Here is a 26,451-nt window from a genome sequence, read left to right on the forward strand (position 1 = left end):
TGCAGCTCAGCTTCTATCCCACCTAGGCAGCACTTCAGCTGCATGTTCCCACCTTGGCAGTGTGAAAGTGAGGGATGGGAAATTCCTCTCAGGCACAAGGAACACACAAAAACTGAGGGCAAGACCAAAGGGACGGGGCCAAGAAAGGAAGCAAGATCCAGAGCATGTTTCTTTCAAGATCCTGAAGGCCCCTTGCAGGAGACACTGCAGCTCAGGCAGCAGAAGCTGAGGGAAGCTGGCTCAGTACCAGCAGGGGCTCTGAGAGGGCCTCAGCCGATGTAGATCCTGTGGAAGTCATTGGCCCCAAAGGCTGCTATGCACTTGGGGCACTTGTGCTGCCGGGTGTCGTAGTGCGTCTTCATGCACTCAAAGCAGAAGACATGGACGCACTTGGTGAGCACCATGTCCTTCTTGTGCATGTTGCAGCATGGGCACGTCAGGCAGGCCTGCAATGCACACACACAGACACACAGACACAGACAAACACACAGACAGACACAGACACAGACACACAAAGCTGTGAGGGGTGCTGCAGCCCAGCTGCTGTGCTCAGAGATGTCTCAACCTGAAGGTCCTTCCATTCCTCAGAAGGACAATGTGGTTTCTTCAGTGCCAGAGTACAGACGAGAGATGTCAGATACTGGAAGTGTGCCTACACATTTTCTGACTAAGGTAAAAAGGGAAGCTGAGGGACACAGATACTCACCTTGTAATCCTTGATTTCCTCCATCAGGATCTCATCACAGTTGGGAACCATGTCAGGCTTCTTTGTGGTCTCCAGCTTCCTGCGCAACCTAGAAATATCTTCCTGCACAAAAACAGGAGACCAAGTGAAGGAGCAGTACATTTTCTCTCAGCTTCTTTAGGGACCAAAGAGAATGTGCACCTGGCTAAGTCATGCCACCCATAGTTTCATCCCCTATAACCCAAGAGACAACATGATCCTCTGATGCTACAAGTATTGTCAGTTATCAGGGGACAAAATCTGAAAGAGCCAAGCCCTCATTGAACCAAAATCAAAGAGAAACTGGACACCAAGAGCAGTTCAGCTGAAACCCTCTGCAAGCTCAATGTACAAGGAGAAGGACATTAAAGCAGACAGATCTTGAAGGATTGTGTAAAGGATATATACCTCAGCCCTTTTGAAGTTCTCTCTAGTTACTCTGTTTTTCACAATCTCTTCATGTAACTTCTCCTGAGCCAGCTCTAGCTGGGTCTTCAGATCATTTGCAAGCTGGGCTGCATCCATGGCTAGAGAAAGAAAACCAGTATATAAGGACCAGACATAGAGGAACAGCTCTAGTGGTTTCTAGTCCCTTGTGATTACCTTATTATCAACAAGTTCCAAACATTTAGCTTCAAGATTCCTTTGGGCAGAGCCAAGCCTTGGCATGCTGCAAAACACATCACTTAGAAAAACACTAATGATCATCCACATCTCTTCTTAAGGTATTTTCAGCTTCCAGCTTCCACATTTTCTCTATTAAAGTGTTCAGAGGCAGTTCTGTAGCTGTAAATATAGACAGAACTGCAAGATATCTATTTCTAACGATCTTCTCTCTTCACCAGCTCTCTTCTAACTTTATAACCAAATGTCCTTAATACCACAAATTGTCATATTAAGCACAGGTGACTCTGCTGAATTCTCCCCAGCTCCTCTGCACAGTGATATTCCTGCTTTCCTTTCTGCCTGTTTTAAAGTAATTTCTGCATTTCTACTAAAACTTAACAACAAAGGCAGCTGTAAGATTTAGTCTTATTTTACTCGTAACACACCTGCTTTACCGGTCTTAGGCATTAGTTGAAAATGTTCACATGCCCCAGCTGTATTTCCTTTTGCTTATCCCATCTTTGCTACAAAGGCTTTGACCCCAGTTAACTACATATGGCTGCTCTTTCTTCACCACAGGTTACACAGAAAAATATATAACCTGCTTCTCCTTACCAAAGGAAAACATCAATCTCTAGTACTTTATCATAATTCTCTCCAGGACTCCTCAGCCTTCTGATACACTCATCCAAAACCAGGGAATACCAGGTTCTGTAATGCCAGTGAGAGCTCAGAGCCTTCCATGCCTCCCACAAGGCAGCAGCTCCCCCTCACAGCCCAAGAGGAAAGGAAGGCATCACTGACCTTGCGTTTTTTCATCTCCAGGGCCTGTGTTTGCAGCCCCAGCTCCTTCTCTCCTGTTCCAATGCTGCTCTGCAGTAAGTGTTCCTTCTCCTCCAGCTTCTGTACCACCTGCAGCTGGGCATCCACCTTGGAAAGGGACACAGAGGAAACAGAAGGAATCAATGAATGCATGCTCTGTGGGTCTTCAGAGCTGTCATTCAAGCTTCAGGGGTATCACCAGGGAGCACACCCTCAGCTTCCATTTTTCTCCCTGAACAGCAGTGCCTGTATCCAGATAGCTGTACCCAATATCTCTGGTCAACACTTTAAAAGTTAGCAGTCAAATATTTGCAACAAAGATGTCTTAATTTTTGGGCAGTGGCTTAAAGACTTGCTGTAAGGCAGTGAACAGTTCCACAGTGGTTCCAAGGAGTCACAGAATGGCCTAGATTGGAAAGGACTTTAAAGATCCTCTAGTCCCAGTCTCCCTGGGATAACTTCCACTAGGGCATGTTTCTCAAAGCCCCATCCAAGCCTGGCCTTGAACACTTCCAGGGATGGGGCATCCACAATTTCTTTAGGCAACCACCCTCTGAGTGAAGAATTTCTTCTAAACATCTAATATAAGCCTGCCCTCTTCCAGTTTAAAACCACTGCCTCTTGTCCTGTAACTGTATGCTCATATAAAAAGTTCCTCTTCCTCACTTTTCTAAGCCCCCTTCAGGTACTGGAAGGCTGCAATGAAGTCTCCCCTGAGTCTTCTCCAAGCTGAACAGGCCCAGCTCTCCCAGCTGTTCTTGTAGCAGAGGTGCTCATTTCTTATCATCATCTTTATGGACTCCCTCCAAGAGGTCCATGTGTCTTTCCTGTGCTGAGGACCTCAGAGATGGATGCAGCACTGCAGCTGGGCTCTCACAAGAGAAGAACGGAGGGGCAGAATCCCCTCCCTCAGCCTGCTGCCCACGCTGCTTTGGATGCAGCCCAGGATGCAGTTGGCTTTCTGGGCTTCCAGCGTGCGCTGCTGGGTCAGGTCCAGCCTCTCGTCCACCAGAATCCACGAGTCCTTCTCTGCTCCCGTGCTCTCAGTGATTTCCTCTCCCAGCCTGTGCCCATGTCTGAGGTAGTACAGACTCAACCATGGTTTCCAACTCCTCCTGCTTCTTACCAATATACACAGCTAGAGGCAGAATACCATCCCAACAGGAAAAGGACTTCCCACTTTTCCTCACCCATCTGCTCTCCATAGCAGTGAACCCACAGGACATTGTAATGCTCATACAGCATCCTCAGTTTCCTGCAATGACAGGCCTCTGTGAATCCTGATGCATTCCCAGGCTGATGAGAGGAACACTCTGTCCTGGACTGATTCTGGTGAGGACAATTAATTCTCTTCAGAGCAGCTCCCATGCTGCTATGTTTTGCATTTTGGAACAAACACTGTCAGAAACACAGCACTGTTTCAGCTGCTGCTGAGCAGTACTTACACAGCACAAGACCTTCTGTGTCTCATGCTGCCCACCAGCAAATAGGCTGAGGGTGACCAAGAAGTTGGGATGCCACACAGCCAGGACAGCTGATCCAGCTGGCCCAAGGGGTGTTCCATACCCTACAGTGCTGTGCTCAGCAATAACAGCTGGTGGAAAGGAGGCAGTGGAAGGATGTTCAGAGCTGCAGCATTTATTAAACAACAATAAGGCCTGATGAAGCTCTGCCTTCCTGGAGATGGCTCAACTCCTGCCTGCCCCAGGAAGTAACCAATTAATTAATTTCTCATTTTGCTTGTAGGGACATCTCTGCTTTAACTGTTCAACTACCTTTATTCAGCTCACCTGTTTTCTCACTTTGTCCCTTCTGATTCTTTCCCCTTTCCCTCAGTGGGGGAGAGAACAAACGGTTGTGTGCAGCTGCGCAAAACAGATAACCCACACCTCCGTCTCCCCACCAGCTCTCTTGTCCACTCCCCTTTTTCCCTATTACCTGTGTTTTCAGTGTCAAAACTTGGTCTGCTAGCTCCTCCTTTTCCTCTTTCAGCAGCTTATGGATCTGGTTGGACTTGATACGTTCTGACATCAGCTTGAAGTTGGCATCATCCTTCTCCCGCAGCTGCTGCATCAGGCGGATGTTCTGCTCTTGCATGTCTTCAAAGGCTTGGCCTGTGACATCCATTTCTGACAGCAGGGCCTCTTCCTCCTGCAAAAGCATCACAGGTTCTGGCCAAACTGTGCCCTGGACCCCCTAGAGTGAGCCTGAATATTTTATTCAGAGACACCAAAGCTAGCGAAGATGGAGGAAGATTGTTGGTGTTAGGGAACACCATTATCCCAACAATCAGAAAAATGTATTCCCTACAAGTCTGAACCACAGCAGAGATACTCTGAAGGTGCAGAGAAAAGATGGTCACCTGTCACTTGTCTGGCAGAATCAGGTTTGACACAGTCATTGCCAGAGCTGGGCAGAAACCAACACCCAATTTCCAGCAGCTGAATTGCTGTCAGACACACCAGGCCAAAAATTCTACATGTGGACAGCTCAGCGGCTTCCAACTAAAGGTTGCCAAGCTCCTTAAATCCTTTGGCCACTTCAGCACTGACAAGGTAGAGCAGTTCTGTTCTAGAATAACAAGAATCCACATTCTAAGAAAGCACATGTCAATTAATTGGCTTGCCTCTACCCTGCTGCGGTGTAGGGTAAAGGCAAGCCAATCTCTCATTGGATTGAGCCTTTTTTAGCAGAAGGTATGTACCACTCCCATGCAAACATATTGACTAGATGAACTGAGGAGGTAATCACTCTTAAAAAGAAATTGTAATCTCTTCCCCTAATGGCTGATAAAGCCAATTCTCCTCTGTGTGCTTCACCAAGACCACATGTTTAACTGTTTATTTAATGTTTGTTATCAAACATTTACCACCATGGCTTGCCTGTGATATCCCAGAGCTGAGGGTGGAGGGGGTTATTTTGCTGGCGGTTCTTTTTCTTGCTCAGTTTTCTTCCCCTTTGGTACACAAGCACCAAACTCCCATCTCTGGCCCACACAGATATAAATTCCTTCTCTCTTCCTGGATGCACCCTGAAGGCAACTCCTCCAGTTGCCCCAGCCAAAAGAGAACTCATCAGGAATTTCTCACCTGCTTAGCCATGGCAAGTTTCTTCTGTAAATATTCAATCTGTTCTTCCACTGCTCGGATCTTGCGGAGGGCATCCTCATCAGCCATCTTCTTACTCTCCTTTTTTTCCTTGTCCTCCAATTCTTTCACCCTCTGCCTCAGTTCTTCAAGCTACAAGAACCAACCAGAAACAACACTAAACACAAGGATATGCCCTGAGCATTGTTCTGTTTTCTCCAGAATTCTCTGAAACACTCAGGATTGCCCTCAAAGCATAGCAAAAACAGCCAGGTTATTTTGACAGAGTATTACCGGCAGATGTACCATTGAGATGGGCTGCAGGCCCAAGATCTTGACTTCCACACCTTTGAAAATTTCACAGCATCTTTTATCAGAGTAGGAACATCAGTCTCCTGCAATTGTACAGGTATGGATATGTGCTCAGAGAGCATCTGCTCCTTTAAGGCCATCTGGTCAAGGACCTTCTTCCATGCAAGCAGGAGATAACAGGAATGGAGGAGGTAAAATAAAACGTACAGAGATACAAATTTGGCAGACAAATGGTAAGGGAGGCAGTGATGAGAATGAAACCTGTCAGTCACACTAACTGTTGAGAGCACATAAGAGTGTGAAAATGTTTACTCCATCAAGGTTATTTGAGTGTGGAAGAAGGAGAAAACCCAAACCAAAATATACAGAGACACAAACCTGACAAAACAAACACAGAGACAAAGAGAGGAAGCAAACCTCTCCAGTCACAACAGCTTCCAAGAAACTACAGGAGCCACCTCCAGGAAGGTCAGCTGGGACTTTGTAACTGTTGACACTGTAAAGCAGGAATGGCTCCTGAACTGGGAGAGCTCTGTGGCAATCAAGAGCTGCTCGAATCCAGAAGCATGTGAGGAAATGGGAGACCAAGGTTGAACAAATTTGGGTTAGACAGAGAAGGGTATAAAAGGAGCCAGTCCCATGGGAAATATGGGCAGTCAGTACACATTTGTCTGGCTCAGCCTTGCCACAGATCATCACAGCCTGTCCTGTCCTATCTTCTTGTATCTTTTCATTACACATCTTCCTAAGTATCACTATGTAATCTAACTCCTTACCTCACGTGTGTTTGCTGCACAGAGGAATGCTGCCTATAGGTGAGAACTGCTTGTGAAGAAGGCAGGAGGGGCTTGGAACCACAGGGGTCCCAAAGAGAGGGACATGCTGGAACTGAAGGGATCTGCAAATGGGTGTGTGCTTATGAACCAGAGACTGTTGTGTGAGTGTGCCTGCACTAGCAACTAGTCCCTGTTTATCCCCAGACCATTCCAATATCTAAGAGACAAAGCTGAGAAGACAAACAATCCTCAGTTCTGATGAGAGAAACAACACAGTTCTGATGCAGAATATCTGAAAAGAAGTTTAAGTAACACATTACAAAGAAAAGAGGAAGAGAAATAAGGAATACCTCAGCTTTTGCCTTCTTCTCAGCTGCCACAAGCTGCACTTTGTCTCTCTGCACTTTGAGGGCAGAGAGGTACATATCTAGCAACAGTTTCATCTCCTTCTGGCTCTCCTGGGCCTTCCTGGAAAAAGGGTGACAGCACTGACAGCGATTCACACCACAGCCTGGCAATATTCTCTAATTTCCCACATAGATATGGAGTTGTTGGTGGCTCATTTCATCCTGGTAACATAAAACAGCAGCTGAGTATAGGCTGGAAATAAAACATGTTCAGGCATATGGGCTGAAATGCAAGAAGTGAGCTAGAGATGAAATACATATCCTAATAATACCTACAAACTATCCACCTCTGCTTTGGGAACCATCCACAAGTGGGAACACTGCTGTGTCCTCTATCATAATAACCTGCTGCTGTGAACTTCTATGCTATTGTTTTGACAGCAACAAATCAACATTACATGACCCACACCATGAAGTATCTGGTAATTCATGCTTTAGGCTACTGCACTGACCACATCACAGTCAGATACAGAGGGTGTCAAGAAACTCTCTTGGTTCCAAACTTCAGTCATGCTGATCCCTAAAAGCAAGACCACCACCCCAGGCTTGGGCACTGCTCTCACAGAAAGGGAAAAAACAGCAACTCTTACTTGAGCTCAGCCTTCAGCTGCTTGATCACTTCAGCCTCCTTTCTCTCCATTTTCACGCTTCCCTTTCACCTTCTCTTTGGACTCTCTCTCCTTCTCAGATTCCTTCTGCTTCTGCCTTTCCCACTCTCACTCCTTTTCCTTCTCTTTCTCTTGCTCTCCTTCTCCTTTTCCTTCTCTTGCCTCTCCCTTCCCTGTCTCTCTCACTCCTGTTCTTCTTCATCTCGCCTGGCCTTCATCTCATTACCATCTTCAGAAGCAGCCTTGAGAACAGTCCCTTGGGCAGAAGGATCATCAGGCTCCTGCTTGATCTCTGCAGGTTCCTCCTTTGTGTCTTCAGTGCTGGACTGGGACTGGAGGAGAGCACTACCACTGCGAGAGCGGATCTGGAGTGGAACGGCAAGAGAGATGACCAAGAAAACAAACGTGTAAGTTCTTAGCCAGGAGTCTTCCTTACCCCCTTCTCCCTTGTCTTCCCAGATCCATGCTTCCATGCCCCCTTTTCATGGAGCACTACACAGCTACAAAGGAAGAGCATTCGTTTGGTGAAAGGAAGCAGCAGAGTGCAGAGCTCCACAGAAAATTTCACTGCGTCCTGCACAGCGTATCAGAAAGGTTGGTAATCCTGGCAAAGGTGACAGCATTCCCCCTTCTTCTAAGCACTTTCCCCTCTTTTCTGGCATTCTCTGCTGTGTTACCTTGCTCAGGTCAGACTGGGCCTCTCTCAGTTTGCGCTTGTATCTCAGCACCTCTCCCTTCAGCTGGTGGTTGTGATTCTGGAGGCTGCTGATGAGGTGACGCATTTCCCGATTAATGGGGCCTGAAAAAACAGAAACACCTCTGCAACAAACCACACTTCTGTCAACCTTCTTGAGGACTTTCATGGAGATGGAGAACAAGCTAAGTGACAATGACAAAGAAAAAACCAAGACTATCACCATTCTGCCACATAACAGAGCAAAACTTTTATCTGAAAAGAAGTCATGCCAGTTTTAAACCCAACCATGGCCTCCCAATAAAACAGGTGAAGAGCTTTGGTTTTTGAGATAAAGAGACCTGCCAGAACAAGTATTTAACAGTAACAAAAAAATCAACCAGATGTTCTAGTGCACTGTAGCCCCTAAAGGGCAGTGTGAGGGAGATGGTGGTCATCTTTAAGCACAGCACACCACCATACCTTCTTGCTCATTGACAGCCATAAACAATAATCACCTCTTCAACAAGAATGAACGCATAGAAAAGTGAGAGAATAAAGAAAGTGCACGTGCAAGTAGGCATTATGGTAGCCGTCAACCAATAAGACATAATGACTGAAAGGAAATTTTTAAAAAGTACAGAATCTGAATTCTCGTTATAAAGATAGTTAGCAAATGATTGTGACTAAAGTAGAGAAACAGACAAATATATACATGCATTCAGCTTAAAAGTAATTAGGTGGAAAAAAACAAAGTTGAAAGGTAAAGATCACTTATCTCTAAACAAACTCATGTGGATAAACAGAATTCAGAGGTGCCTCAAGACAGTTTCCAGTATCAGATCTCTGGATTTAGGTTATCAAGACAGACATTTCTTATAACTGGCACTGACCACTAAGATGAAATTTGGATTATTCTCTTCATCATATACTTATTTACCACAGAGTAACAGCTTCTTGTGTTACCACTTTTAAAACATCACAAACTCACAGGCTGACTCCTATTTATCCATCCTCCCCAGTAGGGAAGACAGAAGTTCTTTGACTCTTTCAAGAGCCTCTCTCCCCACACAAGTTCCCTGATTGTTTCTGTTCTCTGGTTCCACTTGCACAGGTCATGGGGAAAGTGGAAGAGGGATCACTACTTGTAAAGAGATGAAAACAGTTTTAACCAGATCTGGTTAAAATGGACTCAAAGATTAATACGGGACACGGGCAGGAAATCATTACAATTTCCAACGGTGGCCACGCGGTGTCACCAATGCACTGAGCTGCAAGCGGAGCCACAGACTTGCTCAATTGTACCTGGAGCTAAGTGTAACACAGCTAAAGAGCAGGCTCAGAACAGACGCTGCAATGAGGTTTTCTGCAGACACAGCACTGCAAAGCTGAGGACAGCCCATCCCACAGAACATCTTCATCCTCACACAGCTACACGTCTCACCTTGAGCTTTTCATTCTGTTTTGTTACTTCCTCAAGATCATTTGTGGCACAGGATCTAAAAATTATCAAAATATATATCTAAATTCTGTTCAAATTGTGGTCCTTGTTCTCCTTGAATGTATTCTTCCCCTCGCCTACAACCAAGCTCCTGACCTCACCTTGCAGGCACTAATGGTGATTGTCCCCCCACAGAGTATGCTCCCAGCTCCATATACCTTGTAGCCTTTGGAATTTACCTGCAAAAAATGCAAGACATTTCCCTAAGACCCAGTGAAATACTGGCAAGAGTGATGCAGCAGGTCCAAGACCAGAGAAGGAACACTACAGGTTCTCAGCTCTCCCAGCAAAGTACCAGAGAGGATGTCACACAGCAAAGTCCGAGAGAGGATGTCACACACCCATCCAACACCACCCCCACTTCCCAGGTCTCCTGGCCAGCGCTTACTCACTTCAGGACATCAGCCAGGTGGTGGCTGCGCCTCTGCTCTCTCTCTTGCGGATCTTGTCAATGTCCCACTGAAGGTCATCAATCATGGTCTCCAGGACAGACACCCGGGATTCTGCTGTGTCCACCCTCTCTTGCAGCTTGGAGAACTGCAATCAAAGGAGTGCTTCAGCCAGCATATTGCATACAGCCAACTTTTCCTGATGCTGCTCAGGAGTAATTTTTCTCTTATTCATCATGTGCTTTTTCTGAAAAATGCGTATTTTATGATTGGCTTTTCACAAATATTAAAATGAATATTATATGTATTGTGTTAAAAAGTAGTGCTGCGTTAATTCTCTTAAGTAGTGTGTTAAATATAGTTCTAGGTTATAAAAATGTTAAAATAGAAACTATGCTATGTAGGGTACTTTTTTTAAAGAAAGGACTTGCAGCAAGATAGCAGCCACAGGACACCTAAATCTTTCAGAGAAAAAAGTATTTATTGCCCTCTTATCAGAAGAAATGAACTTCTTACCACCTCGAAGGTGCTGTTAGGATTCAGAGGAAGAAGCTGATGATGACCAGATGGAATCCTATATTTGAATAGAATTTATGCATCATGTATGAAGTGTATGAATATGCCACAGGCTACTGTTTTTAAGGGTTAATCCTTTGTAAACGGGTGTTCTTTCATGGGCTTGTGCTGCCCAGAAAATGTACCTGGAAGTCTGTAACTCTTTGTTTCTGTTGTCTCATAGTGTCCTAATTCAAATTGTCCAAATTATTATTACTCTAACTATATTACTATTTTTATAACCATTTTATTACTATTAAACTTTTAAATTTTTTTTAAAAGTGATTGGCAGTTTTCACACTTCTCATCTTTTGCTGTGGTGACAGGCTATTCCATGAACTGTCCTGAATTTTACACCAGCCAAATCCCAAGACAGCAACAAAAATAAGACAAAACTGAAAATGGAGAAAGAGCAGGAAACTGGTAACATCTGGCAGAATACAGACACAGCTACCTCAGCTGATTCAGAGCCTTTTTTGGATTTTAATCTTTTCAATCCCTATGTCCATCTACTCTAAATAGCTCCTAAGTGCTCAGAGGTCTGATACTGAGCAAGACCAGCAAAAACACAATTTTTAAATGAACAGAAATCTCTCAAACATATGCTGCTACTAATGTGAATCCTTTAACAACTGTGAACATCTTGAAACTGGTATCATCACACTATCAAATGACACAGAGTAAACCAAGGAATTCAAAATGACGTTGCCATTTTCCTTCTTTTAGCAGCAGCATTTAGCTGCTGGAATTCTAAATTCAGGTTAGCTTAGTAGTAGAAGATTTACAGATTCCAAATATGCTTGTGGGTTTTACATGCATTTGGAAAGTGGGAAGGAGTGAGGTTTGTTAACTTAAAGGGCAAAACCTTCCCTCCAAGAGCACCAATTACTCATTTGTGGGAGGTAGTGAATTTGCCTAAAGAGGTAGAAACAAGAGCAGTTAAGGACATCAGGCAGGATGTTCAGAAGAGACAACAGGCAATCAACTGCTCAGTGGAGATGTTCAGAAAGCAGCACTTCTGCCAGAGGTGTCTAGGATCCCCTCTTTGTCCCCTGTGACTGAGCTACTGCCTGAGGGGGGGGTGAGGGGAAGTGGTGGTGCTGGTGCTGTCTTTTCCACCAGAGGAGCTGGATTTTATTAAAGGTAAAAAAGAAAGTTGGGACAACTGATTAACAAAGGGCAGTAAACAGTGGATGCCAGGAGCTTAGACTCTGCAGGTGTTGGGATGGCTCCATGGGATGAGTCATCATTGGGACTTTTGAGGATTGGCAGATATTCTTCAACATGTACTGCATTGGGTCTTTTTGTTTTAGCAAAAGGAGCTAATGAGGGGCTCAGGCTGAAGTTAATAGCCAGACTACAAAGGAAATTGCAAGGCAGTGAAATGACCATGGGCTCTATCTCCCTTCCAGGGATGTTGGGTGTATATTACTGAGATGCCCTGGGCAAGAGGGTTTAGATATCCTCTGGTAGAGGAATGCTGACTGGCAGGGTGGCCAGAAGAGTTTCTAGGTGCTTCAGCAACTATTTGATCAATGTGAGAAACAAAGCTCACTCTTAGTGAGAAGCAACTGCCCACTTTAAAAGGTTTATTAAACCTTAACAAAAAGTACAACAGAAGGACTAAATAAGGAAACACAGACCTGGGAGCCCAACCCACACCGTGGCTGCCTACCACATGGCTCGCTGGTCTTCCAGAAAGATACTCAGCCTTTTATACCCCTGGGGGGTTGCATCAGCCAACCCTCGGCCCCTCCCAAAGCCTATCAGTAAACTCTTCTTTGCCATTTATTGGTGGAGACTACTTTCCTGCGATTTGATCAGAGAGTCGGGTATGTGTCAAGCTGTGCCCCTCCCAGCAACAAGCTTTTCGATTCCCACACTGTCCCATGTGTTATAGATGGATAATGAGACGATTTGCTCTCGCAATTAAAATATAACTATTGTGTGAATATTAGAAAAGCTTTAGTGATGTATAGTAATGTTATTGTAGTTCAGATGTCCTCTGTTCTCCCCATAGTTCCCTTCCCCCCCCCCCCTTCCCCCGTATTGTGGACCATCAGATGGCCAGGGTTGTCTAGTACAGGTAAAAAAGAAGGTGTGCACATGTGCCCCTGTATGGGGCATTGGAAATGGAAAGCTTGGCGCTTCGGGGTGCAGCATGGCAACACCTGACCTCCAGTCAAGTTACAAGAAAGCAGGTTCTCACTGATAAATGGCAAAGAATAGCTGACTGACAGACTTTGGGAGGGGGCAGGGCTGGCTGATGCATCCCCCAGGTGTATAAAAAGACTGAGCCATCCATCTTGAGATGAACTGGCCACGTGGTATGCATGAAGGGCAGTTCCCAGCAAGCAGGCGGCCCAGGGTGACACAGAAGGCCAACACACCATGATACCATGTGACAACCACAACACCAGGGTGACAGGTGAAACTAGAGGACCTGAGGACAGGCTCACATGGCACCAGTGTCAAAGCTACTACAGCTTATGACTGCCAGCCAAGGACAGCAACACTTCCCTACATCAATGCCAGAACTGGTCAGAGCACACAGGAGGCACACCAAGCATATTTCACCCAAGTTTTCTTTCAGAATATTAAAAATCTAACCGTAAGCTGGTTTTTTCAACAGTCATCTGAGACTAAAGTGAACCTGCTACATTAACTTTTAGAACGTGGTCATTTGGGTTTCTCTGCAGACTCTGCTATGTTCAAAACTGACAGCTACACTAAGTACACCACGCCATGAGATGGGTACAGTTTTGCTCAAGACTCAGTGGAAACTGAGCAGCTTGTTATTCCTACATCTTCTACTAAACTGCAAAAGAGAAGGAGTCCACCATCAGTTCACAATGCTGATTTCACTTCTTTACTTGTAAGTGCGAAATCTTTTATGTGGTGGCTGAGGACAGCTGCCTGAGAAGGTTCAACGGTGCTCAGTGACTTCTCAGGCACATGAACACAGTACTGGCAGAAACGAGCTGCTTCTTAGCCCAACATGCTGGGCAGAGCCCTCAGCATTCAAATACAGATACACAATGCACTTCCGGCACACGGTCCTTTAGAAGAGATTTTGGTAGCAAGAGTTTGGAAAGCCAAACAAATTCATTTTGGAAAATACACGCACATGAGAAGGACTAGACCTTAATGTCTACAATGCAGGATCAATCAGGTCTAAGGTGGGGGCAGATAAGCATTCTTGAATACCTGCCACCTTGGTCATACCTCCACTATTCAGCTTGTGAGACAGCACATCCACCTTCTCCTGCAACTTGTCATACATTGTCACAATCTGGGCAACAGCACGGCGGGAGGACTCTACACGCTCCTGCAGCTGAGATTCTATCTCCTCACTGGTACTGCTGGCTAGAGTGGCCAGGAAGGAGAACGCTGGCTCCAGTCCTTCCCCTGGGAACATAAAGAGGTGAAAAAAACTAATTGTGTTCTAGAAGGTAGCATATCACTGCTCTTTACAAACACACAAAAAAGCCTCTGTCAGCCTTTAGAAATAGACATCAGCCTTGTCCACAGCTGAAATCCACCTTTCCCACTGTCCCCAGACAGGTGCCTCACCTCGTTCCCTCTCATCTTTGCGCTCCTGATTACTGTCTGAGTCTGGTTCAGGTTCTGGCACCACCAGTGCTTTTCTTTCAGACAAAAGGTCTCCAAGACCTTGGTCCAGGTCGAAGCGTTTAAGGATGATGCGGATATTTTCATCAAACTGAATGATGGGACAGGCAAGACAAGACAAGATAAAGAATGGATGTGACAAAAGGAGTGCAGCCGTACAGGGAGACAAGAAAACTGTATATGAAGTAACAGAAGCTGTTACCAACCTGATTCCAGTAGCGGTTGATGATCAGCAGAGAGGCATCGTCGGTGGCCTGCCGACGCTCCAGCTTCTCAATGTGCTCCCGCAGCTCATCTTCGATGGCCTGGCGCTGGTCGAGCATCTCCGCAAGCTTCCGGTTCTTGGTCTGCAAGGTCCGGATGTCCAGCTCCTCCTGGGCACAGGCACAGAAGCCAGGTCACAGAAGGACTCATCCTGACCCCAGAGACATTTCTGCCTCCAGATGAAAAAAAACAAAAGTGGTTTTTTTGGAGTGGAGTGTGGGTATGCAAGGAAGACATACCGTTGAAGAAACACCACCAAGTTTAATGGTCTCCACAGTGGTGCCTGAATCTTCAACCCCTGCCTTCTTCTCCGGAGGTGCAGAAGGGCCAGGCTCTCCAGCCGTCCGTTTATTGCCAATTCCAGACATGGTGGCTGAAATGTACAGATTCCCACTTTCTCCAAGTTCTTCCTGAACATTAAAGAACACTATTAAAAAAATGCCAAATACACATCCACGCAGTCAATTTGATTTGGGGTTTTTAACATGCTGATGCATCACAGTAACACAGTGCCCAAAACAGAGAAGATCATGGAACTAGAAAGATTTTGAAAAATATTTGTTGGGAGGAATGGACTAAAAGTGGAAGACTGGTAAAGATGACTGTAAATCATTCAAGTGACCTTGCAGCTGGGACTAACCCTTGACAAGGCAATGATCCTCCAGCACAAGGTGACTTTAAAGGTGCCCACATCTCTAATACCGCACCTCTGCCCAGCTGTTGCTTTGGGGACCCTACAGGAGCAGGTACCCAGAACAAATCACTCCTGGTGTTTCTAACTGTAGATTGTGCCAGCCTGTAACTGACGCACACATTCTGGTCGCAACATTAGCAGGTAAAAACACCAGCAGGATCTGCACGGTCAAGCAGAAGTGTTTATGGGAAAAATATCCACTGCTCTGTAATGGTTAAAACTGAAGCAACTGGTACTTATCCGCCCTCTTGCAACAAAGCTTCATCCAGGTACACTCTCTGCTTTTCTGCATTAAAAACACAAACAAAACCAGGTTAGACTCTGGCAAACAACTGAGACAGTATGTATGTGCACCAGTTCACTGCACAACAACCAAACTGTTCCTATTGAATCTACAACACAAAGCCAGTCAAAGCTGAGGGCAGCAACACCCTGGAAACAAAGGAGCCCTGTACGTAGAGAGCTCACAAATCCTACGAATGAAAAGCACTCGAAGCCAAGGCTTGGAAAGACCTATTCCAAGAGTTTTGCTGTGTGCCATGAGAGATGCAAACATGTTTGAAGAGAACCTATTCCTACCTAATTCAAAGCAATCTGAAAAGCTCTGGACTAATAGAGAATCACAGAACAGCTGGGGCTGCGAGGGAGGACTGGACATCACCTGCCCTGTGCTCCTGCATGAAGCAGGCTCGGCCAAAGCAGGTTGCCAAGGACCCTGTCCAGGCAGCCTGAGCATCTCCAAGCACAGAAACTCAGCCATGGTTCTGGGCAGCCTCTCTACTGCTTGATCACCCTCAACATTAAAACAGGTTTTTCTCACGTTTGAACAGTATTTCCTGTAGTTCCCTAAAATATTATTGAGCAAAATTACAAGTGTATCCTCAAAAGGTTTCCAACACAAATGGAGCGGCTGGAGATGAAAAATGGAACCAATCAGATATTCACTAGATGTGAGCTGCATTCTTCTCCCACATCCACTGAGGCTGTGCCTGACTGAATGAAACCAGAAGTGAATGAAGTGCAGACCACATCAGGAAAACCCGACCTCTTCCATTTAAGCCCATAATGGCATTTATGGTCAAACCAGGGGTTAGGAACTGAACCTTCCAGTTCTTACCTGCTTCAATTGAGCAGTTCTACTGAAAGCAACAAGGCCATTGCCTTTTGAAGATGAAGCTGGTACACTGCTTTGCCAAATCTCTGCATTTCACAGGCATCTCAGTGTGGCATTGCCCTTCATCGTATGCAAAATAGTACAAAGATTATTTCTAAGTGAGTTACTGAAACAGATCCTGCTGAGTTACAGCACAGATCCTATGAGGTATCTTCTAACAGAAACATTAAATTACATCTCAAATTTACAAAGAAAAACAATTGCCAAGGAACCATTTTCCTTCTCTTAGCAGCAGCACTGACTTTAACTGGAATTCTGAGAGCACTGGAAAGGAACAGCTGTCACTGAAAACATCTCATCTGTCCCCTGTCAGTCCAGCAAGCCACCACTGTCCATGGACAAAACACCCCTTCCACTGCCTCCTGGCACCACCCCCCTCAGCTCCAGCTCCCCTCTCACCACTTCCTCACTGTACACCAGACCCCAAACCATTAATTTTTTATGGCCACAAACCCTCGCTTTCACAGAATCACAGAATCATTTAGAATGGGAAAAACCTCTAAGATTGACTCTAACCTATGAACCAACACCACCCTGTCAGCCACACAATGGCACTGAGTGCCACATCCAGCTAGGGACAGGGACTCCACCAACTCCCTGGGCAGCCCCTTCCAGTGCCTGACCATCCTTTCCGCTGCTCACACACAGAATAAGAACTCTTAAGCACGAACATACATTTCTTTGAATGTCAGAATTATTTACTTCCTTTTTGACACAGAACAGCTGATCTGCTCTGCCACCTAACAGTAAGTTTTACTTACTCATTCTGTATTTGCTTAAAAAAAAGGTGGATTTCTGATTACAAGCCCTATAGATTGAAACTCAGATTTTCTCTTACTTACTACCATTTTACAACTAAATCCAAAACCTTTATTACATCTGCCACCACCGATGTTCCTGCTACAGTACAGAAATCACACTACACATGCATACACCTGAATTTATGTACAGATACAGAACAACAGAAATAAAAGCACTTGGCAGATTTAAAATCTGCTGTTTGAGTTTATACTCCCCAGCAGGAACTCCAGTCAAACAATGATCCATCATCAAGCCTAACAGGTATTTTTCCATGGCTTCAGGTCAAGCTCATCAGGAAAATTTTAAGCATTGGAGGAGAAAGGGGAAAACTCCCAACCCTCTGCTCTGCCTGACCCTAGCACGGCATGGATGGGGTGCTGTGTCCAGTTTCCAGACTCCTCAGTACAAAGACAAGAAGCTGATGGAGAGGTTCCAGTGGCAGCCACAATGATGATGGGGGCTCTGGAGCGTCTCTCTTATAAGAAGAGACTGTGATATCTGGGCCTGGTTAGTCTGGAGATCATGGGGAGAGGATCTCGTTATTGCACACAAATATTTCCAAGAGAGCGGTCTGACTCTTCAATGCTACCCACCAACAGGATGAGGAGCAGTGGCCATAAACCAAAACCCAAGAAGTTCCACCTCAACATGAGGAAAAACACTGAGGGTGGCAGAGCACTGGAAGAGCTTCCCACGGACGTCGTGGACTCTCCTCCTTTGGAAACATCCCAAACCCACCTGGATGTGTTCCTCTGTCACCCGCTCCAGGTGACTCTGCCTTGGCAGGGGGGTTGCACAGGGTGATCTCAACCCGACTGATTCTGTGATTCAGCTTCCCACACACACCAGCCGCTCCCACACCTCCTCCGCTCTCCCACATCCCGCGGGGGTCCTGCCCCCGGCATCTTCCCACGGCGCGGGCCCGTCCCTCCCTCCGCGGGTGTGCGCTGCCTCCAGCCCCCAGCGACCCCTCCGTGCTCCACACGATCACCTCCCGGCTCTCCCCTACCCCGGCCCTCCCCACAGACCCGCCGCGGCCGCCTCGTCTCTGCTGTCGCCACCACCTACTCCGCCGCCGCCGCGCCCCGTCCCGCCGGCAATGGCTGCTACAGGCCGCCCCTTCCGGCCGCCATTTCGCCCTCACCCGTCATGGAGGCGCCGCTTTGCCCTCGCCCGACATGGCGGGGCTGCTGCGACACCCGACGCCGGCGCCCTCACCCGCACCAAAGATGGCGGCGCGGGCGGAGCCGCCCCTGCCCACCCGCGGCCCCGGCGGAGCGGCCCTCCCTGCCCTCCCCTGGGTGGAGCCGCGTCCCGGCCGGAGCGGGTGGGAAGGGCGTCCGAGCTGCGTGACGTGACGTGTGTTAAACGTTCTGTGCCGGCCGTGGTGTGCTGCATGGTCGCGGCAATGATTGTCTCGCAGCATTCGGCACTGGAGAGGCCACACCCTTGCTCCCCTCCAGCGGCGAGAATGTTCTGCTTTCCTCCGTGTTGTTTGAAGATTAACTGTGCGAATTGTGCAGAGACAGCACAGCAGATGAGGGAAAAATTACAAGAAAAAATCTGAGTGGTAAGGAGAGAAAGATAGGGATTAATAATACTTGTATTAATACCTGAGATACTTTTGTGAAGAAGATGGGAGAGCCAAGCAATGCAATGCCAGTGCAGAGGAACTGCAGAGAAAGTCTTGCAGCAATTTGCAATTACTTAGAGTCTGGAGTGTGACAAATACGGCTGCTTTTTCCTGACCCTCACAGTCCTTCACTTGCAATTGCTACAAGAAAGAGTTGAGCTCTTTACAAAATTACAGTTGGTTAAGAATTGGAGTGACTGAAGCTGAGTGTTTCTTGGAAAGGATGTGCACATGTTTTAAGTGTAAGCAGAGGGGAGCCTGGCATTGAGAAACCACCAAAGACCCGGAGATGAATTGAGTAAAAACGTTGTTTAAGGAACAGCCTAGAAAGGAGGCAGTTTGAGCTTGCAGTGTTGGTGTGCTCAGGCTCTGGGCACAAAAGGAGACTTGGATGGATTGAATCTCCTGTAAACAAGAAATGCACAGCCTTGTGACCAGGGTTGTGCTGAGCATCACCCATTACCTGTTCCAAAGCTCTACTCCAGATTAAAAGAACCTACAAAACCTCAAATATTGTCTCTCCCTCAAACTGTAAGAGTCATAGCATCCATCAATTTCCTATGAAAGCCCAACACATGGGTGTGAAATGCATCCGCTTTGGTGAGGTAGGGGGTTGAGACACAGCATTGTGAGCCATTCACATATAACCCAGATGTGCCTGCAGGTATGCAGGTAAATTTGGAGCTTTGGCACACCCGGGACAGTACCTAAGTCAGTCTTTGATCCAGCAGAACTGTGCTGCTTCCAGGAGGAAAGGCCCTATGTGAGATAGTCTGGGAGCTGATCTCTCTCCCACCTGCTGGTGAACCTGAGGCTCTGCCCTGGAGGGCAGAGGGAAATCCTCTCTTTTGTGACAGGATTTGTGGGCCTGGAGTCTGCTGAGGAAATAGCAGAGCACAGAGCACAGATTCATCTCACAGATGGGAACAGAAGACCTTTGGCCAATCAGCTCCAGGTGCTGTCAGTGGAAGATGAAGAAAGGGATTGCAGGTTGCACACTCAAGAGGTTGGACAAATGGGCCTGAGAACACAAGAAGCAGCCAGCCTAAGATAAAAAAGTGGAAAAAGTGACATCTTCAGGCAACCAGTGACTGGGCAAAGCAAAATAGTACCCAAAACACTCACAGCAGACTAACTGCCCTAAAAGAGATAACCAGATTCCAAATTCATTGGAGCAAAGCCCTGTGCATTAATATTTCTGGGGTAAAGGTCTATTTTTGTGTCAGCACACAAATCAGCCTTTCATTCCTTAGGTTGTTAACTGGAACCACAGCAGCTGCTTCGTGATAACACAGTGCCAGGCACCACAGGAGAGCAGGTATGAAACACAGCCCTCAGTGTGTCCTGTGGCAGCTGGCACATCTGTCCACTGCCTTCAGGATCAGATCATAGAGGTGAAGGAAAGGGAGGAAAAGTCTCAGAAAGAAGAAAAAAAGAAAAAATAGAAAATGCATATTAGTGGAACATACTTCCAAATAAAAGTTCTAGACCTGTTATACGTCTGTACAGGTCTTTTACTTCGAAGCAAATGTAGCTCTCTCCTTAAAAACAATTACAATAGATAAATAAATAGAATAAAGGGCTTGTACTTCCTAACCCCCTTAATTTCCTTGTACACTGGCTACAGACGGTGATTCTATCTTGTTCTGCTATTTTGATCATTGGTGCTTTGAAGCAAAAGTAGAAACACCGGTGTCTTGAAAGACATTTATTAACGGCTTATTTGTGCAAGAGGCACTTTCATGTTACCAAAGTGTGAAAAGCAATAACAAGATTAATTTTAAAAGCTGACCTTTGAAGCAGAAAGCTTCAGTCCTTGCTCAAAATTTTGTCCTTGAGATTTGTTCTGGTGTCCCCTCCTCTTGGCATGACTTTATCCTTACCTCATTGTAAGATAAGGATAAAGCACATCATTGTAGCTAAGGTTGTGCTCTGAAAATAGGATAATTTTTGGTTTTCCTCTCAGTATTGTGAAGCAGCCTATGTTGTTGCTGTGGACATGAAATGAAATGAAGGGTGGTGCTGTGCTAGGTATGCATTAGTTAGGGCCAACAGTGGAACTGTATTTGATAAGATCAGGTACTTTACCTAATGATATCCACCCAGTGCCGTGTACATCAGAGCACACAGCAGTGTATCACTCCGCAGCATCCTTGATCTAGCCAACAATTGCTGCTTGTTGGTGTTATTTAGGATGTTATAATTCTCCTGACAGACAAGCTGACTAAAGAAAATGAACACACATAAAGCTGTAGCCAATGCAGTTGAACTGAGTTCTTGCTTTTCCATTGAAAGAAATTTCAATTATCATCATCATCATCATCATTGGATAGTTACTCTTACCTAAGTAGCATAGTAGGATACTTAAAACTTACATGTGGGGTAAGAGACACTGATCATATTTTGCCCAGGTGTAGGAAAGAAATTCCATTGTCTCCTGACCAGAAAGGACTTGGATAGAAATGTTTCAGTTGCTTATACAGGCTGCACAAAAATTCTCACTTACTTCTGTTTTGTCATGTTCCTTCCCTAGTTGTCTTCCTCCTGTAGAGAAATACTTGATGCTAAGTGGAGAATATTTGTGTGAATTGAAGGAGCTCTCTCCCTCCACTGAGGGAGAACATCCTGGCAAGCAATCTAAAAAAGACAGAATAGAAGATTCCAGTCAGTGAGAAACCCAGGCTGGAAAGTCTCAGCAGGGATTATTAGTGATTGCCTCGCTGCCTCACTGCCCAGCTGCCATAGTGATCAGGAGAAATGAAAAGCCCAGGAAACGGAGCACAGGCTTTACTGTCTTCTTCCCTTTCCTTCACTCACTCTCTTTAATATTTTTTCTTTTCTGGCACAACACTACCTGAATTTGCTGTCTGTGCAGAGGATTCCTGTGTGCAAATGGTCCTGGAAATAGTGGTTTGAAGAGTTTCCTGAAAAGGAGCTTATGGCCACTATCCATACTTATTTAATAGTACATTAACAGTAGGTGTATTTGAATTTTAAAGAAAGGCTCTTCACAATCCTGGTAAACTTTTTACTCGTGCATTTAGAGACCAGAGAAAGAAAACAAGCTGTGTTTGAAAATATTAATTACTCAGCAGTGAAAGTAACAATTTGCAAAATCAATTACAGAATCTCGAACCCTCCACCTTTATACTTGCCAATGTAGCCATTGTCATTATACCTGGTTTTACTTCTAGATCATGGACTAGTCACAGACTTATATCTTTTTTAAGCCTAACCTTAAGACTTTCAAACAATAAATTTACCATAATGAATTAGAAATATTAACTAGGAGTGAAGTACTTGAGTCTCCATGTTGCATCCATTATTGGGTGGAATGAAAAAAGGTTAACAAAATACTGTTCAGCTAAATGGAATTACAACCTCTTAAATTTCAAATAAGGCTGCCCCTTAGAGATTTGAAGCAGTTTTAAAATAGTTATATTTTGATACAATTTGCCTGAGAGTCTTTGTGTAGTTAAAACCTTGTACAAGCGGTACTCAGACTTTCCTACAGGCCATTTCTCTCGTGCCAGCATCTGACCTTTAGTTCCAGAAGTGCTCACCTAAAATTTGCAGTGAGAGAGAGCAGAGAAATTGCTAGCACTCTGTGCTTCTCACACAGATGCAGAATTTGTTAATGCAAAGAATTCAGGGACCATACAAAATAACTTTACTCCATTTTGCAAGAGAAAGTAAAAGTTTTCCAGCAGTCCCTGGGGGATAATTCCTGACTCTCAGTTTGGAAATCTTCTGGTTTGCCTTTTCACCTCATTCTCTTTTTTAGCATCAGTTTTTTTTTTTTTTTTTTAAACAAAAAGTAGTATTCCAGGCCATTCTTCTATGTTGCAAGACAGAGCAAGTAACTGAGAGCTAATGTATTTTAACAGATATTTTGAAGAGCTGCTAGACTCTATGTCTAATTAAAATATTTGTCCCTTTCTTAGAAATACTCTGTGGTCTGCAAGAGTCAGAAGGTTGAAGCAAGACAGGAAGGAGGTTGGATCACCAGAGGATATGCCACTAAACTGGCCAAGGTACATCCAGTTCTCTGAGTGTCACCAGGCTTGCAGTATTTCTGCAGTTCCATCATCATTTATCACATTTCTGTGCTGGCTCACTCTGGTATTCTTTTAGCTATGAACAGCCTTTTCTAATGGTTTGATTGGAGCAGCTAAAGAAGCAGAGGAAAAGGATGTGTGTGGTGGGGAGGGATGCCCAATAGTTTCTAAAGTGAACTGGACTACAGTGAGTGTGTGTGTTTCTGTCATCTTCAGATATGTGCAGCTTGGGTAGAAGAGATTACAAGAACAGGATTTAATAATTCAGCTGCAAGATTAATTAGCTACTGGTAAGAGCTGAAAAGTCTGGTTGTGGTTGTTTGTAGGAGACTTTATAGAGGGAAGACTTGGGAAAAGTTTGAAAGGTAGTTAGTCCTGAAAAGAACCAAAACCAAATGCACAGACCAGGATGAAAATGAGATTAAAATACTTCAGCCTTTTTAGAGAATACTAATGTACCCTAGACAGCCAAACCAGCATGAATCCATTCCTGCTGGAGCTGTGTTTCCTTTGACTATTCTGTCTGAAGTTAAACACAGTGGCCCTGACATGTAAGCTCATTATGTCTCCAATAAACGGCAAAGGACTTTGAACACTCTTTGTCCCCAGTGATCAATATTGAGTCTGAAAGAAAACAGAGAGGAAGCCACTGCCGCTCTAGGATATTTGGTTAATATCCTCAGTATTGTATTTATACTCAAAATAGCCATCAGAAATGTCTGCTGCTTTTTACAAAAGCAGAATGCAAGCAGGAAATATTAATTGGGGTTTTTACCCCTATAAATAATTAGCAGGGGAATAAAATAATTTTCAAAGTTAGCCTTTGAAGTGAACAGCAGATACCTACAAGGAGAACATATCCATTGTGCATCTGACAGTACAGGAATAACCAGGCAATCATCTGGTTTGTGTATGTAAAGGAAGTTCTGTCACTACAGAACTTCTCAGTGTTTGTGGAAGAGGTACAGCCTTTGCAGGTTACTTACATACTGGCACAACAAGTTATGGTAAACACATTATTCATTCCTCCTGCTGGAATGCAATGGCTTTGGATTTTTATTTTTTCTGTAAGGAGAGCAGCCTTACAAAACTTTTTTCCAGTGTCTCTTTTTTTTTTTCTTTTTTTTTTTTTTCCCTTTTCTGTCTTTTCACGGATTCCTCCTTGTCCCTAGTAAGTGTTGCACACGCTTATCAAATTTCATTGCAACTGGCTGAAGGAGGTAAGCCCCAAACGTGTGTTTGGTGCTTCTTCCAGCAGGGCCTTGAAGATCAGAGCTGAGTGTGTCCATGCTGCTGAGCAGAACCTTAGGACACCCTGAACAGGAAGTTGTTTGTTTGATTTGTTGGCTGAATAATCAGCACAAGCAGCTCAAAATGAACTGGAGTGTGCATACGCTCATGCCCTTGCTTCTGGTAAAAGCATGAGGCAGTAGGAGGAAAGCCAAGGAATTGGGAGGGGACAGGGAACACGAGTTGGTGTGAAGATAATTTGACAGTGATGTGCAGGACACAAATAACACAACTCTGAGCGCACCAGGCTTCTCAGTTCAGCTCCCCCAAGACCTTGAATGTTTGCCCTTCCTGCACAGTGTGCAAGTATCTAAACACCACCTGCCTGCCTTGTCCTGCCTCTGACACTCATGAAAAACAGGAGCTGTACCTGATCTCAGGCAAAATAAAAGAAAATATTATTCCCATTTCCCATCAAATGCTCAGTGCTATCAGAGCTGGTACAGTGGATGGCAGAGGGGAAAGGTGCTTTCACAATGGAAAATACTGGGATCTGGATGGTTGAGCTGAACTTTTGCTAACTGGATAAATTCTCATCCCAAGATTTTTTCTGATCATAGTTTTAAAGTCCTGTCCTGGTATTGTACAGGCTGAATAATTTAATAATTAACTCTTTCTTCTGACCATTTCAGGTTGCAGTTAGATTACTGCAGGAGCAGTTGAGTCCCCAAATGTTCATCTCTGCTTTCCAAAGCCCTCCCAGCTTTCCAATGCCATTTGGTGTGTGGACAAAGTGACCCAACTAAGATATAACTCACCTGAAGAAAAAGTTCATTTTTCAGCGACATCAGTGTCCCTTGTGCTCGTGTACAGCAGGAAACAGCACCATGATAAGAATGGAAGAGTAGTCAGGAATTAGAGGGTTCCACTATCCTTCTGTGCCACTGCCCCAAAATCACTTGAGACTCTTTTCCCTCAGTCTTTTGGGTCTAACAGAAGCTGTTTTAAAGAAATCATTCTTTAAGGATGATATTCAATAGTCTGGTGTACCCTGAAAAGCATGCAACTGAACAAAGAGGGAGCTGGGAAGACTGAACAGAAATCACAAAAAATTACCGTGATCTAAATATTTATTCCCAAAGCTCCATTCTGGCCCATTCTTTCTTTTCTTTCTATATTTCCTTTTTTTTTTTTTTTTTTTTGATTGATCCTTGTAATAAATTCTGCTGGCTATAACATCATCCAAAATGTAATCCTGAGTACAGTGTGCTGAGTGCAGTGTGGTGTTTCTGCTGATGCTGCTCAATAGTCACTCTCCCACATGCACACTGAAACAGAAGTGGAAAAAAAATTGTTTTTAAAAATTCTGCAACTCTTATCCTGGGAAGAACACAGTAACAGACCTCCCAGGAATGTATACTCTCTTTTCCACCTCCAGTACTCTTTTTTTCTCTGCTCTGTTCCAGGATCTGCTGTGCTTTCAGTGCATCAACTTTTGAAGTCTTGAGAGCATTTAAGGAGAAGGTAGAGTATAAATCACTGTCATTAAAAAGAGAAAAAGAGACAGAGGTGGTCAGCAAAGAGGGTGTCTTAGATTGGAAACGGGTGTGTGTATTCTATTCCTGTCTGTAGGGTTATCTTCTGTTAATTGGGCAGTTTTCTTTATCTCTTCTACAACCAATCCTCTTTCTGGGAAATATTTTCTGTTAATGTGTCATTGAGTGTCACTGCAGGACTGATAGAATTACATCATCTCACATGGTGAGATGCTCTGCCCCGGGGGAGGAGCCAAGCATTCCTACCTGGATATAATCAGAGATTTGGAAGACCACAGCCAGCCTTTCCCACTGGATTTCCAGAAGAAGACCAGGCCCACCTACACCACCACTGGATCTTCAGAGGAAGACTACACCCTTCTACAGAACCACATCTGCCACTCCGGGAGGATGGCAGCCACCATTTCAGTTGGATTGGTACCAACTCCCTGACCAACAGGGTGTCAGGGTATATTCTGACTGTCAGTGTTGTTTTGTGTTACAGCATTGTTTATTTTATTTTTTTAAAAAAATTCTTCCCTAGTAAAGAACTGTTATTCCTGCTCCCATGTCTTTGCCTGAGAACCCCTTAATTTCAAAATTATAACAATTCAGAGGGAGCGGGTTTACATTTTCCACTTCAGGGAAGGCTGCTGCCTTCCTTAGCAGACTCCTGTCTTTTCAAATCAAGACAGAAGGATTTGGGAAAGCAAATCACCTGAGAAACTAATGATTTATTATTTTGAGAGAGTAACATGTATCTTAGTAAGCTGATGGGCCTTCCAGCATGCCTAACCTGTTTCTAGGAAGTCCCTACAGGAATCCAACTGGTGCTTGAATGTGTTGTTTATTTTGGTTATTACTGTTCCTCTGGCTTTCTCTCCTTCTTCCATGTTGTCTCTGCAATAAAAAGCCCTAGGTGTGGGACAGCTTTGTCAGGAGGAAGACTAAGGATCACAGGCATGCAAAGCTG

At 44.9% G+C, this 26,451-nt stretch overlaps 1 protein-coding gene and 2 long non-coding RNA genes across 3 annotated transcripts; 1 reads left to right on the forward strand and 2 right to left on the reverse strand.

The window, feature by feature from the left end:
• Nucleotides 1-269: 269 nt before the first annotated feature.
• Nucleotides 270-14,763, reverse strand: LOC103821474 (E3 ubiquitin-protein ligase BRE1A). Its single transcript, XM_050986941.1, is given in 16 exon segments — nucleotides 270-446; nucleotides 707-808; nucleotides 1,133-1,251; nucleotides 2,131-2,260; nucleotides 4,091-4,303; nucleotides 5,242-5,391; nucleotides 6,677-6,794; nucleotides 7,324-7,368; nucleotides 7,370-7,479; nucleotides 7,482-7,706; nucleotides 8,019-8,220; nucleotides 9,916-10,052; nucleotides 13,674-13,867; nucleotides 14,033-14,180; nucleotides 14,296-14,463; nucleotides 14,593-14,763. Coding segments are annotated over 16 exon segments (2,367 nt in total). The 5' UTR covers nucleotides 14,722-14,763.
• Nucleotides 14,764-15,282: 519 nt separating this feature from the next.
• Nucleotides 15,283-18,181, reverse strand: LOC127061047 (uncharacterized). Its single transcript, XR_007780467.1, has 3 exons — nucleotides 18,051-18,181; nucleotides 16,165-16,281; nucleotides 15,283-15,333 (listed from the first exon to the last, which is right to left on the reverse strand). It is a non-coding gene; the product is annotated as an uncharacterized LOC127061047 (long non-coding RNA).
• Nucleotides 18,182-18,336: 155 nt separating this feature from the next.
• LOC108962972 (uncharacterized) lies at nucleotides 18,337-26,018 on the forward strand. Its single transcript, XR_001991710.3, has 4 exons — nucleotides 18,337-18,592; nucleotides 19,909-19,973; nucleotides 22,600-22,689; nucleotides 25,410-26,018. It is a non-coding gene; the product is annotated as an uncharacterized LOC108962972 (long non-coding RNA).
• The last annotated feature ends 433 nt before the right edge of the window (nucleotides 26,019-26,451 follow it).

This window comes from Serinus canaria, chromosome Z (assembly GCF_022539315.1).
Source record: "Serinus canaria isolate serCan28SL12 chromosome Z, serCan2020, whole genome shotgun sequence".
In the NCBI taxonomy this organism is placed as follows: Eukaryota; Metazoa; Chordata; class Aves; order Passeriformes; family Fringillidae; genus Serinus; species Serinus canaria.